Source organism: Corvus kubaryi, unplaced genomic scaffold (assembly GCF_017639235.1).
Source record: "Corvus kubaryi isolate FWS band 111438036 unplaced genomic scaffold, C.kubaryi_AGA036_p1.0 66, whole genome shotgun sequence".
NCBI lineage: Eukaryota > Metazoa > Chordata > Aves > Passeriformes > Corvidae > Corvus > Corvus kubaryi.
Genome location: NW_024582054.1, coordinates 33,858,558 through 33,873,274, shown reverse-complemented (window position 1 = coordinate 33,873,274; position 14,717 = coordinate 33,858,558). Strand labels below are relative to the sequence as shown.

The 14,717-nt window shown below is 52.7% G+C and overlaps 1 protein-coding gene across 4 annotated transcripts in view; it reads right to left on the bottom strand.

Moving 5' to 3' along the window:
* Positions 1-7,201: 7,201 nt before the first annotated feature.
* Positions 7,202-14,717, bottom strand: part of FERMT2 (FERM domain containing kindlin 2) — a 49,855-nt gene continuing 42,339 nt past the window's right edge. For 2 of the 4 annotated variants that reach the window (XM_042047268.1, XM_042047270.1), the window contains 6 exons: positions 14,444-14,550; positions 13,892-14,113; positions 11,505-11,525; positions 10,902-11,026; positions 10,456-10,597; positions 7,202-8,544 (listed from right to left, as the gene is read on the bottom strand). In XM_042047268.1, the coding sequence (XP_041903202.1) occupies positions 8,371-8,544; positions 10,456-10,597; positions 10,902-11,026; positions 11,505-11,525; positions 13,892-14,113; positions 14,444-14,550 (791 nt within the window). In that variant the 3' untranslated portion in view covers positions 7,202-8,370. The remainder of the gene's footprint in view (positions 8,545-10,455; positions 10,598-10,901; positions 11,027-11,504; positions 11,526-13,891; positions 14,114-14,443; positions 14,551-14,717) is intronic. The other 2 variants (XM_042047269.1, XM_042047271.1) reach the window with 1 other exon arrangement.

Genomic DNA, 14,717 nt, shown 5'->3' with positions numbered 1-14,717 from the left:
CCCTCAGTGGGACACTTAAGGAGCTGTGTTTCCCAAAGGTTGTATTTCCATGAGCTCCATTAAATTCAGGAAGCTTCTCCAAAGGAAGTACAGCCCTGATCTCTTGCCCTCCTGTTCCATGGGCATTGGGGGATTTATTTAAGGGATATATTTAAGTGTCCCAAGTGAAGGACTTGAAGAATCCTGTGTGTGAGACCAGCGAGGGGCAGCTGTTCCTGGGGGTGGAAGGGGACAGGTGGGCTTTGGGATCTGAGCCAGCCATGGGAACTGATGGTCTCAGATACACCCAAGGGTTGGAGCATTTAAACTGAACAAGGGAAGGTTTAGATCAGAGATTAGGAAGGACTTCTTCCCTGTGAGGGTGGGGAGGCCCTGGCATAAGTTGCCCCGAGAAGCTGGGGCTGCCTCATCCCTGGAAGTGCTCCAGGCCAGCTTGGACAGGGAGCAACCTGGGATAATGGAAGGTGTCCCTGCCCATGGCAGGGGTGGAATGAGATGGGCTTTAAGGTCCCTTCCAACCCAACCCATTCTGTGATGCCACAGTTCTGTGATCATGCCGCTGGTGTCCCGGTGGCCATCCCTGTGTCCAGGCAGCGATCCCTCCTCGGTGCCAGGATCGGGAATGTGCTCAGCCCTGCTGTGCTCACCCGTGGCCCTTCTCTCCGGGCCGTCCCTTTTCCCTCTAGGTGGAGTTATTACACACCAGATTTCAGCTTCTTCCGTGTCTGGATCTGCTCCTGCAGCCGTGCAGACAATGAGATCCCCGCCACTGCCCGCAGCCCCACTGCCCGGGTGCTTCCCTGGAACTGAGAGATCTGAATTTGATGAAGCCCAGAGTACCTTGGAGAGCTTGCACGTGTTGCATGCGTGGGATGGGAAAGGTGAGCTGTGCTTTGGGGGTGTGTGGGCAAGGGGAGGATGGGGGTCCCTCAGAATGAAAGGAAAATGATTCATCAGGGATGTACTGCAGGCTCTATGGAGCATCTTCCCTTAATTCTGCTTTATGAGCTTTCCCTCCTTTCTCTTACCTTGTGGCACAGTTGGAGGGGAGGAAGAGGAGGCAGGAAATCCCACAGGGTTGTTTCTAAACTCTGCCTGATTAACAGCATCGTTTGGATTGACTTGGTCACAGAGGGCTTGAAGGACAATTTGGGACTTGTAGGTTCCAGGTGCTCTCATTCCCAGCCCCTCTGGACGTCTGGGACAACGTGGATGCTGGGGGAGCAGCTGGGGCTGGGCTCTGCCCTGTGCCCCACGCTGTGCCAGGGGCACATCCATCCTTGTGGGGGCATCCTGGCTCTTTGACTCCTCCACATTCCCCCACCAATGACATTCCCTGTTCTCACTCCAGTTCTTTTCCAGGATCCAGCCCTTCAGTGCTTTGCAAGATTTACACCCCTCTCGCTCCCTGCCGTCATTTCCCTGTCTGTCTCAGACACGTTCCCACCCTCTTCTCCTGTTTATGGGAAGGGGAGAAGCACTCAGGAGATAAAGCAGCTGCCCACGGCCGTCAGCCAGGCCCTGCGGCTCGTCCTGAGTTCCAGGGAGCCCCTGGCTGTGAGGCTGCATCCTTGGAAGTGCCTGACACATGATTTTCAGCTGGGAGATGATGTGAATCAGATGTGGTCCCTCCAGAGGGCCACCCAGGGTGGGACCCAGCATGGATGGGGGCTGGAGGTGGCCTCGGGGTAGCCCTGTCCCTCTGGAAGGATGGGCAGGCTTCTTCCCAGGTTTGCCATTCCCAAGAGCTCTCCTCGCCCTCGCTGCCTCATCAGAGCAAAAGCAAAACTCACAAAACTCTTTCCTCAGGGTCTCCTAGGCAGCTCTTTGCCCTCCTGCCTAAACCTGCTGAGAGCCATCAGGGATACCAGGAACCTGTTTTTTCCCAAGTGTCCCAGGTGAGGTTTGGCCATCCCTGCTGCCTGGGTGAGCAGGAATTAGATGGGCTCATTCCATTGGGACCAGCATCCCGTCTCCCACTGGTGGGGTAGAGCTCAAACCTGAGCTCAGTGGGCTCAAGTGCTCTGAAACAAAAGAAGGTGTGGAAAAGAGGGCAAATTTAGATGGAATATTGGGAAGAAATTCTTCCCTGTGAGGGAGGGGAGGCCCTGGCACAGGGTGCCCAGAGAAGCTGTGGCTGCCCCTGGATCCCTGGAAGTGTTCAAGGCCAGGTCAGACAGGGCTTGGAGCAGCCTGGGACAGTGGAAGGTGTCCCTGCCCATGGCAGGGGGTTGGAATGAGATGGGATTTAAGGCCCCTTCCAAGCCAAACCATTCTGGGATTTTATGATGATGATGATGAAGGAATTGCACAAGAGGAACACGAGAGCCACTGTCATCCCATTCCAAGCCCAGTTTGGAGGGCAGTGTGGTGCCTTCCCTTGGACAGCCTGGGATCAGGGAGCTCCATTTCCCCTGGGCACCCCTGCAGTTCCCCTGTGGCCCTCAATGCCTGTTCCTGAGCTGTTCCAGTGCTTCTCTTTGGGACATGTCCCCAGGCAAAGGACTAAAGGGAGTAAATCCCAGCTGGGATCACTGGTGTGAGTCAAATTTCTAACCCAGATCCTCTCCCATTTCTCACCCTCTTCTCCAGGCAGGAAATCAAAGCCCAGCTCGCTCATTAGGGAGTGACCAGCTGTTGACCAAAAGCCAAAAATAAAACCCAGAGCAAATGCTTTATTTGCTCAAACTGCTGCATTCTCAGAGGAGGGGGAGTGGGACTTTTCCAAGCAGAGGCTTCCCACCAGCTGGGAATCTGTGGCTTCACCAGGAGCTGACAGCACAAGGGAGCTCTGTTACCCGCTCTTTGTCTTAGCTGCGGATCAAAGGGAAAGTTTTCTGAATGATTTCAGTATCTGACAGGTTCCTGCATATTTGAGCCACTGTGAAATATGGGATTGGCCTTTCTGAGTCACTTGGGAATTTGGGAAATATTTTGCTGCTCCTGTGTCAAACCGAAAAAAGAAAAACTCCTGAAGTGCAGCCTCTTCCTTGGATCAGATCAAATGCTGATCATACTGATGTGAGCTCCCTGGCAGCTTTTCTGGGATGAATTTGGCATGTTGGGATTTCAAGTTCTTCTTAAACTGGAGTTTCCCATCCTCTCCCCCCACAGCCCATCAGCAGGGCTGTCCTCAGCTCCCACATGGGGAAGATCCAGGTTTGCATCCCGAGGGATAGCAGACCTTCAGCTTGGGAAAAGTCCCCGTTTGCATCCTGGAATTATGCAAAGCAGACGGGAGAGCTTAAGGGAAACCAAAGGAGCAGTTTCTGGGGGGAGACTCAAGGCTGAAATATGTGGAACAGCTGGAGGGATGCAGGGGATTTCAAAGGGAAGGCTGGGATGCCGATGGAAACGGGAGCAGGCACAGGGGCCGCATTGCACTGGTGCTTACGGGAAGAGCTGTAAGCAGGGGGGCACTTTATTTGTTTCAGATCTATAACATCCAGCAGATATTTATGGATCTTTTATCTCTTTAGTGCCTCAGGGCTGCAAATCGAAGCACCTGGGGCTCTTGTGAGGCTGAAAGCAAACAAATAAAACCCCCGCTGGTCTCCAGAAAGGTTTGGAGCCCCACGAGCGCTGTCACCGATCTGTCTGAATTTAATTAGGCCCATTAAACCGCTCCTGGTGCCGTCACTCTGGAGGGCTTTGGATCCTCACCATCCCTTCCTGCATCGGAGATGAGGGATAATACACCTGGGAAGTGAGGGTTGTCTGAGCCAGACGGAACCCGGCGCATCCACATCCGCGTGTGGTTTCAGCTCTGTGCTGGGTCCTGGCTCTGGCGACACCAGGTCTGGGTTTCCTGCATCCCTAATCAATTCCAGGAAAATCCCTGGTGGTCCTGAGTGCCCTCAGAGGGTCCCTCCGTGGGGCAGGTCAGGGTGAAAGGTGCTGCTGATCCCAGCCCTGGGATCTCAACCCAGAGAGGAGCTTGGAGGGGTCAGACAAGGCAGGGCAAGGCTGGATAAAGCTCTCGCATTCCCCCTTGGTGTGAGCACCAGGGATTTGGGAGATGTCTTTGCACACAGCCAGGGAAGTGGTGCTGGCCACCCAGGAGCCCCTTCCCGGCCTGAAGGCTGGAAAGTCTCCAATGTGCTTCCCGAGACACTGACGTGACTCACCCAGCTTGGGTTTACTACGGATTAATTTAAGGAGCTTTTTTCAGCTCCTGCCCACCACAGGAAAGCCCCTGGGGTGGCCATCCCATGGCAGGAGGGCTTTTGGAAACCCACATGTCCTGGGTGTAGGGAATAACCCAGCTCCTCTTGGAGTGCTCGGGGATCCGTTTGTGTTAGAGAATCACAGAGTCATGGAATGCTTTGGGTTGCAAAGGACCTTAAAGATCATCTCGTTCCACCCCCTGCCATGGGCAGGAGCGCCCTCCACTATCCCAGGTTGCTCCAGGCCCCATCCACTTAACCTTGAAAATCTCCTAGGGTGGGGAGTGGTTGCTCCCTCCCCCTCCCCACAAACCAGCAGCTTCCCCAAATGTCCCTTTTCCACCAATTCCTGTCCGCAGGATGTCCCCGTACCCAGCTCCCACCCCCTCCCTGCTGCAGGGGACAGCCCTGCTGGGGAGATATTTCTTTTCTGCTACGTTTTAAAATATCTGTGTGTCTTCAGACCTCTCCCCCATTGCAAACTTCGCCGATCCCTCTCCAAACCCGCTCCGGGACTCGCCCATCTGCACGGTATTAAATTACTTGGGGCTTAAAACGCCGTCGGAATCCCAGCCGACCCCCCCAGGCCATGCCTGGTTCACACAGGCATCCAAATCCCCTGCTGCATTCGGAGAGGTGCATTTTCACCCTGGCAGCCGGTTTGCATCAGTACCTTGCCAAAAAGTGATTTATTTTTTCCTTTTCCCTTCCTCAAGGTCCTGGAGCGGGGTCAGCAAGGGAGGAAACATCATCCCCCGGCCCTGCTGCTGTTGGAGGGTTGGAGTTGTCCCATTTTCAGGCATCTCTGCCACTTATTTTGTTAAACAGGGGTTTGAGCAGCCTTGTCGGCTTTGAATCTCCCTCCCCATCGTGTGCTTATCACTGGAAGTTGGAAAGAATTCCTTTTTCCCAAGTGCAGCTACCGGTTTGTGGATGCCCGGCGTCACAGCTCTTCCTCCCCGCTGCTGAATCACCCCCGGGGGCTGGGGACACCCACGGGCTGCCTTCTCCTGGGGTTTGGTTTGGGTTTTAATTTGGATTACTCCTTTGATTACCCGAAAGAAACAACCACAGCCAGATTTCCTTGTGTCAGCAAAATAAATCTCCGTGTCTTCTTCCAGTGTCTTCCCACAGCTGGAGCTGTGGGAACTGGGCTTGGCTGTGCCCTGTCTTGCCAAGACCCTCCTCATCCTCTGCTCTTGGGTTTAATGCCCAAACACCTCAAACCCGCCTGGCCTGTGATTTCCACATAACTGGAAACCCTCTGTGCCCACCACATCCTGGTTTTCCTTTGGCTCAGGATCACAGAGCAAACAGCCACGATCCTCCTTTTCCTTGCTGCTGCCTGTCCTTGAGGTGGATCATCCATCCTGTCCCATAGGCTCCAGCTCTTGCCACCTCCCTCCTTAATCCCTTTCCCAGTGTGTTCCCCTCGTTTCCTCCTCACCCCCGTCCATCCTCAGCGTGTGGCCATTCCCATCTGGACCGTATTTTATCTGGTGTTTCTCCAGATTTTGGGAAAACCACATAATTTTTTACCCCCCTCCGCTCCGACATCTCATTACCGCTTGCATCTTTTCATCCAAGGAGAACGGAAATTTTCATCTAGGAAGGATCCTAGAAAACCCAGTTGCCTCCTTTGGATCACCTCGAACCCCCTGTGACCCCTTCCAGCACCGCTTCCCACCCGGCTTCTCCCAGCTCCCACCCTCGGGGGGGGGCTGTGTGGGGAAGGGCTGTGGTTCCTCTGCCTTCCCATGGCCCTTCCCCGACCTCCTCTGCTTTTCTGCTCAGCGTTTCCTGCCTCCTCGCCTCCCCCAGCTGCACGTCCAGGCCGAGCCCTGCGGAGGTGGCTGGGGACGGATGGACCGAGGGCACTTAATCCATCTTCTCCCCCCATCTTTCCTCTCCCCCTCCCCATCCTGCCTAACCTCAGGCCGGGCAATAGGAGGTAAATATTTTTCAGGGAGCCATCCCCATCACACCCCAGCTTTGGAGCTGTTCCAGTGTTGCTGCCGTGCCTCGCCCGCTCCTGCATCCAGCCGAGATCCTGGCGCTGCCTGCCAGGAGCGTGCTCGCCGCCCTCCGTTCGCGTGGCTCGGAGCTGCCCGGACTTGCTGCATCCCAAAGAACGAGCCCGCGGGCGTGGGGCAGGACCGGGAGCATCCCTGGCACGTCCTGAGCGCTGCTCCGCCCCGGCTGCGCTCCCGCGGGAGTGGGAGGAATCGCCCGGCCCCACCGGGCCACCCCTGCTCCGGGATTTTATGGTGCAAGGGTGCAGCCCGTCCTGCGACACGTGGTGTGAGGCTCAGTGCAGAAATGGGGAGATGAATTTGTGCCAGGGGAGGCTTTGATTGGATATCAGGGGAAATTCCTTGATTAGGCACTGGAACAGGTGCCCAGGGAAGCAGTGGAGTCACTGAAGGGATGTAAAAGCTTTGTGGATGTGGCACTTGGGGACACCCCAGTGGTGGGTTTGGCCGAGATCCTGTGATTCCCTGAATCCCCGGGCTGCTTCCCCACTGCCCGGCCAGGGAGTGGGATCTACAGGGGACCTAAAGTGGACTCCAAGAGAGCTGGAGAGGGACTCGGGACAAGGGATGGAGGGACAGGACACAGGGAATGGCTTCCCAGGGCCAGAGGGCAGGGATGGATGGGAGATTGAGAACTGGGAATTGTTCCCTGGGAGGGCGGTGAGGCCCTGGCACAGGGTGCCCAGAGAAGCTGTGGCTGCCCCTAGATCCCTGGAAGTGTCCAAGGCAAGGTTGGATGGGGCTTGGAGCAGCCTGGGATAGGGGAAGGTGTCCCTGCCCATGGCAGGGGGTGGAACAAGGGCTTTAAGGTCCCTTCCAACCCAAACCATTCCAGAATTTTATAACTTTGCCTTTTGGTGGCATTTGTTTCAGCAAACTCGGGATAAGGCAGCAGGAGGGAGCCCAAGGCTGGCATGGGATGGCTCCATCATCCTACAGGAGTTGTTTATGGCCTTTCCACAGCACAGTTAGACCCCAAAAACCAGGAGTGGCAGCTGAACATTAAATAAAAGATTTGACTTTTATTTAAAATAAAGTGTATTTGAACATAGTCTTGATACCACGGACTACGGGAACGCAACACTGGTTATTCCTCGGCATGAGGCGGGCACGGGATCCCTCCTCGTTAGCATTAATGTGGGAATGGCTTAATGAACCTGGTGGTCCTGGCCCCAGGTATCAGCTACTGAGGGTGTTGTGGCACAGCTTAAACTTAGATCAAAATTTACTGGACTGGAAATTGTATTTTTTGTGGGTTTTTTTATTCCTTGGTTTGTCCCCGTACCCCTTCCAGACATCCTACAGTTACTGCTGATCTATGCAATGTCCTAGCTGGCTTGTGAGACTAGTTACAAAAACTGTACAACTTTATAAAATTTGTGGTTTTTTACATTAGTTACACAAAAACCTTTACTTCATAAACCTTTTACTTCATATCGTAATGAAAAAATTTGCATATCAGAGGCAGAACAGTGACTATGCTGGTGAATACTAAAAGTGTCATAATACAATATGGTGTACAAATAAAATTAAAAAAAAAAGACAATATAAATGATTATCAAAAGGCAAGTTAAACAAATAAAACCAAGCTATAACAGACTAACAGAAGATCATCTTCGAGGCCACACAAAACTATCCTCAAAGTCATGTCAGGCACCTTCAGAGTCCTGGTGTAGTGTGAGAGGAGAGATGGCAGCTCTGCTCGGGAGCAGGACGACTTCAAACAGGTCAAATGTACAGAATAAAAACACAAAAAAAGGGAAATAAAACACTCATGCATTAAACATGATAAATAGACTTCATATAGGTTAGCCCTGGATGGCTTTACAAGATGGCTCTTCAAAAATTGGCTTTTTTAAGTCAGTTAAATCTTTATCCTGATCTGCCCATCGGAGTCTGGCTCATCGGCACTGTCACCCTGCCCAGACACGCTCTGGTTATAGCAAATTAACAGAAGTGCTCATTAGTGCACACAGATTAACTGGTCTGGTAATGCAAAACAAAACGAAAAAAAAAAACCAAAAAAAAACCCAACCAAAAATCCAATTATTAAAAAAAAAAAAAGATACATTTCAAGCTTACTTTATTAAGCAGCATGATCTCAAAGGACAGCTTTGGAAAGTTACACATGAATATGGCCGGGGGGTCCTGCGGGGCGCGGCCGGCGGGGCTCACACCCAGCCACTGGTCAGTTTGTAGAACATCTCCTCGTCCAGGCTCTCGTTCTGGTCCTTGGCCCGCGTGGACAGGAAGATGTAGCCCCCGATGAACTCGTGCACCACCTTGCAATCCACCTCCGTGCAGATGAACGACACCCGCACCTCGTCCGCGAACTCCACCGTCACCTGCACGGGCAGACACAGCTCAGCCCCGGCCCACGGGAACGGCTTCTCTTCCCTTCTCCCTCCTTTTTCTGGGTGTTCACATGATTTCCTACTGCCTAAGCAAAATTCTGTGATGCCAATGGAGGAGCGAGGTCAGGGGAGGCCGAGGGCTGGAGCCCCTCTGCTCTGGAGCCAGGCTGGGAGAGCTGGGGGTGTTCACCTGGAGAAGAGAAGGCTCCAGGGAGAGCTCCGAGCCCCTTGCAGGGCCTAAAGGGGCTCCAGGAGAGCTGGAGAGGGACTGGGGACAAGGCCTGGAGGGACAGGACACAGGGAATGGCTTCCCACTGCCAGAGGGCAGGGATGGATGGGAGATTGAGAACTGGGAATTGTTCCCTGGAAGGGTGGGGAGGCCCTGGCACAGGGTGCCCAGAGCAGCTGTGGCTGCCCCTGGATCCCTGGAAGTGCCCAAGGCCAGGCTGGACATTGGGGCTTGGAGCAGCCTGGGACAGTGGGAGGTGTCCCTGCCCATGGCAGGGGGTGGAATGAGTTGATCTTTAAGGTTCCTCCCAACCCAAACCACTCTGTGATTCTGTGAATGGTGCTTTGGCCTTGATGATCCTTTTGAGTTCCTTCCACCTTTAAATATCCTGTGACTTTTATTCAAATATTTAGATACTGAAGTACCTTTTATAGCCTTTTAAAATTATTTTCTATTTATTTATCCATTCATTTATTTATTTAAATTACCATTACCCCCTTTTATCCCCCCTGACTCAGAAACAATCACTCAGCCTGTTCCCACCTCTCCATGGTGAGGACGTGGCCACATTTTCCCTGTTTCCAGAGAAACAGGGACTGGGCACAGACCTGTTGAAGTCTGGGCTTTCCTTCCACTCCTCCCTGGTTTTCTAAATTGAATTTTGTCCACAGAAATACTTTATGGGGGCTGGGGGAGCTCGTTTTGGAGTGACTGAACAGACCATCTATTTATTGGTGCCCATTCTCTTTTTGTCCCCCCGTCCCTGACAGCTGCAGGAGGGATGGGGATTCCCAACAGAGTATCCAAGCTGGATAATTGGGAGATCAGGGCTTGCAACTGACTCAAAACAATGACTCTGAGGCAGAGGGGGAAGCTAAATAATTTTTCCAGCAACTCTTAATGAGCTGCAGACTGCAGGAGAACAGCCCTCACGTATCCCTGGCAATTTTAATTGGGTGTTCTGCCAAAAAGGAGCCCAAAAATTTGTGCACCCAAATGTAACAGCAAGGGAAAACCCCATCTCAGAACCTGGGGAAGTACTGGTTTGTTTTTTTGCTATTTACATGAAAGTCTGAGTTGTACAGCAAATGAAAGGAATTTTAGTATGGATAAGGCCCTGTATATTTATGTTATGGGTTAGGATGGAGCCTGAGCATCGGTGCTGAGGTTTCATTTCATTTAACTCTGTGGAGTTCAGAGAATGGAGAAAGTAATTCCTGGCTACAGTGGAGAAAGATTCAGGGTTTTTTTGTATGGGTGACACAGAACTCCACCAGTGCCTAAAGGGGCTCCAGGAGAGCTGGAGAGGGACTGGGGACAAAGGATGGAGGGACAGGACACAGGGAATGGCTTCCCAGTGCCAGAGGGCAGGGATGGATGGGAGATTGGGAACTGGGAATTCCTGGCTGGGTGGGTGGGGAGGCCCTGGCACAGGGTGCCCAGAGCAGCTGTGGCTGCCCCTGGATCCCTGGAAGTGTCCAAGGCCAGGTTGGACGGGGCTTGGAGCAGCCTGGGATAGTGGGAAGTGTCCCTGCCCGTGGCAGGGGGTGGCACTGGAAGAGCTTTAAGGTCCCTTCCAACCCAACCCATTTGGGATTCCAGGACTCCAGGAGTGATGCCTGTCTCACTGCCAGGAGCAGGGGGAGGGGATGGGGTGTCAGGCACCATCTCACCATTTTAATCTCCCAGTTCACGTTCCACTGTTTCATGTTGCTGAAGCGCCAGGTCTTGACGGCGTCGCCCGTGCTGGCGTCCATGCGGATCAGCCGGTTGTAGGCGATGCCAATCAGCTCATCCTTCTTCCCACCCTGGAACCTGGGAGAGGGATTGATAAAAACAAGCCTGTGATACACAGAAATCCAGCAGCTGAGTTTACTTGTAAAACCATTTTTATAAATCATGATTTTAATTTCAGCTCCAGCACAACTTCTCCAACCAGGGATGCGCACAAGGATGTCCTTCCCCACGGCAGGGGGTTGGAATGAGATGGTCTTTGAGGGCCCTTCCAGTCCAACACAACCCAACCCATTCCATGATGATTCCAGGATGATTCCCGGATATTTAACCCACTCCCTGTATCCATTAAGGAAACACCCCACCCCAGCCCAGCCCCACCCACCTTGCGTTGAAGTGCGTGATGCCGAACTCTGGCAGCGACTGCCAGGCTTGGATGAAGCGCATCTTGGCCTCGATGAGGCTCATCTGGGCCACGTTCTGGTGAGCCTCCAGGATGCGCGCCGTGATCTGCGGGCGGCGAGACACAGCGGGATTAGGGGACGGGGACCTCGGTGCCGCCTCCGCTGTCACGCGCACGGGAGCGGCTCGGGAGCCGCCGCAGATCCGAGCACGGAGAATCGAGAATTCCTCCCCATAGGTTTTACTTCAGCTCCGACTGCTCTGAGCCCACAGCTGATAAATGTGGAGCTTCCCATGTCCAGACACAGGAAAGCAAATCTAGATTGGAGCTGTCTGGAGGCAAAGAGCCACTCATGCTCTCGGGAACGTTAAGGATGCGAGTGAACAACAAGGCAAATTCCTGGTGTAGGGTTTCCAGTTTCGCCCCGTAAATCACTGGGGACCATTATAAAAACCAAGCAGGGCCCAAGTGTCACGGGGAAGGTGCAGGTTTGGTTAGTGCTTTCACCACTGCTCTCTAAACCAAAGGGGTTCTAGATTAAGTTTATTTTAAGTTTATCTTAATTTTATTGTTGCTGTCACTTACCAAGTCTCTTACATAGCCTGGCTGAAGATGGCAAGGCGAAATGAAAAAAAAAAAAAAAAAAAAAAAAAAGAAAAGGAAGCAGAAAGAAAAAAAAGCAATCAGAAATATGGCAACAAAGCAAAGAAAAAGTGTAAATTAACTGCAAACCAAAGTTCAAGCAAAAAATCAAAACAACAAACCAAACCAAAACAAACCACATGCACAATTCCTTAGGTGGAAAAGCAGCCAAAGGGAATGTGAGCAGGGACAAGCGAGCAGAGATTCACCGCTCGTGCCGGCCCTGCCGGAGCACTGGAGTGATCCCAGCTGGGCCTGGAGTTGTGGAGAGATGGTTTTGGTCCTGAGATGGTTTAGGTTGGATATCAGGACAAGGCTCTTCCCCCAGAGGGTGCTGGGCACTGCCCAGGCTCCCCAGGGAATGGGCACGGCCCCGAGGCTGCCAGAGCTCCAGGAGCATTTGGACAGCGCTGCCAGGGATGCCCAGGGTGGGGTTGTTGGGGTGCCTGTGCAGGGCCAGGAGCTGCCCTGGATGATCCCTGTGGGACCCTTCCCACCCAGGATATTCCATGGTTCTGTGGTCCTGCTGGGGGGTGAAGGGGAGGATGAAGCTGCCAGTTCAGAGGAGAATTTGTACCCTCACTTTCCTCTCCACGTCTCTGCACAAACTCAAGGCCACTCTCTGGCTGAGGAAGCTCAAGAGGAAGCTCATGAGCTCACTGTGAGCTCAGCAGCTCCTTCTATTTGGGATATGTGGAGAAATGATTGGGATGCTGCTTGGGATAACAAGCAGGTGAAGGGAACATCAGCTGGGCTTCCCAGGGAGGTGTTTGCCCTTGCTGGCTCTGACAGCAAACCCTGGCAGGGCACCTGGGAGCTCTGAAAATCCTTATTCTGGGTTGGTTTCTATTTCTTTTAATTTAGGATTTGGTGCTTCTAAACCCAGCCTGCCAACCCTCCACTGCTGCATGTGGAGACAAACCCCCAACAGTGGGTTTGGGGCTGGTGAGAACCCAGCGCCTCCACAAATCCTCCAGCAAGGCCCACGGCCAATTCCCATTCTGGCACCTCCTGTGGGCTCCTCAACCTCCTCCTCCCCCTCCTCCTCCTCCTTCCCTGTGCTGGGGCCACGGAAGGACCCTTGTGGTCAAATTCCTGACATTCCTGCAGCCTCCATCCCTCATTCCTCCCAGCAAACATCCTCTGCTGCTCCAAGCTTTGCCTCTGGCCATCAAGGAAAATCCTAAATCCACTGCTTAGCTGATGTCTGTGAGGGAGCCAGTGTCCACACCACAGCCACGTCCTGACTGGGATCATCCCCATCATGCCCATCCCCACGATTCCATGGATTTTAGTTTTATAACCAGGATACCTGCACAGTAAGCAAGTTTTCCAAGCTAATATTTTCCCAGGTGCCTCTGTTTTACCGGAAACCTAGAAAACATTATATATATATAAATATATAAATCTATCTATCTATATATATATATGTTAAAATCGTATATTTATGCAGCCTCTCCTCCATCCAAGTGGATATAAAGGCTTATTCAGGAGAATAATAAGGGCTATATAAAATATAACTCCACTGCCAGGAAATCATCGTGCTGTGCCAATAAAAAGTTACATTTTTCCGGCTTCTCTGACTTGCAGCCTTCTTCTGGGCTTGGAGAAATCATATCCAGCCCCAGCCAGCAGCCTGAAGGATTTAAGTCACCAGAAGGCCACGGAGCAATGCTTTCCTTATTTTTGCTGCTGTTCTGACATATAATTCTCTTTGAGAGAATCCTGCATTTATCCCCAGTGAGGAACAGTTCAGCCCTGTCAGGCAGGGATCGGGTGGAGCGTGGATGGAGTTCAAGCACGAGTCACAGCAACTCAAAAACGAAGCAATGTTCCGAGGACTGGCATTTGGAAGCAGTGGAAAAGCAGAGAGAGAAATATGCAAACCGTGTTACAGCCAAGTGTGGATAAAGCACTGCAAGCAACTGCAACTCCGCTGATCCCGGGGATTTCTCCATGGATTCTGTGCAGGGGAAGGGGTTTTAACCCCAGCACCGGGGAGAGATGGGGCAGCTGGGGCCAAACCATTATCAGCAGGGGCCAAACCATTCCCAGAATGCGTTTAAAATAAACATCAACCAATTTCAAATGCGTTTACAATCGAAGGTTCCCCGCCGTGTCCATGCACATCACACGGCACAGTCCCGGTGCTGGGTGCCATCCCCAGGTGCTGGATCCAAACCACACCCTTCAGTCCCATCTCATTTTAGTAACCACGTGCATCCCAGTGAGTGAAGACATCCAGAACATCCAAACCACGCCGTGTTAAACACCAGCCACCGCCGGGACGCGTGTCCAGTCCAACCAAGGCCAACAAGGGCAGCACCTACCTGCTTGTTCTTGTACTTCTTCAGGTAGCGAGGAGACACCAGACACTCGGGGTTGATGTCGGTGTTGATCTGCTCCGGGATCAGCTGCGGGTCGGGGTTCAAATGCTGCATTTTCAGGAAGGACAGGATGTTCTGCACTTCCATGCCGTAGGAGCTGTCGGCCATGGTCTTGCCCTTGGAGGCCAGGCGGCAGGCGGCCATCCAGCTGGCGTACTGCGTCTCCTGCCCCCCAAAACAGGGACACGTGTCTGTCACAGCCGTGGGGGGACCACCAGACCCCTCCAAAAACACCCCAGGGAGCTTCATTCCCCTCCCAGCCCCAGGAGACTCCAACGTGCACAAAGATGGGCAGAAAGCCAACCAACGCGTGGCCAAAACCACACAACAAAGCCAAGGCTGATCTTCTGCTCCAAACTCACAGGAGACTTGGAGCACGTTTGGAATGCTGAGATCAGACAGGTGAGTGCATTTTCTATTTGCTTTTTAAAGAACAGCACCTGAGCAGGAGCTGATGGTGGGCGAAGAGGTGGCCAGCCCAAGAGATGAACTTACGTTGTCGCAGCGCAGCCAAATCTCGTTCATCCCCTCTGCCACTGGGATCAGGAGTTTGATGTTGAACTTCTGACCAGAGATGTTCACATCAGGGGTAACTTCACATCCTGCAAGAAGGGAGCCGGTATTTTACAGGGATGTGAGGAACTATGATTTAAAAAGTGGCAAAGAAAGCAAAAATAGGAAAAGAAAGAGCAAAATTCCCTGACTCAAGGGTCTCCGGTGGCATCTCAGTGCTGCCAAAGGTTTGTCCCACACCTCCGATGGGATAAGC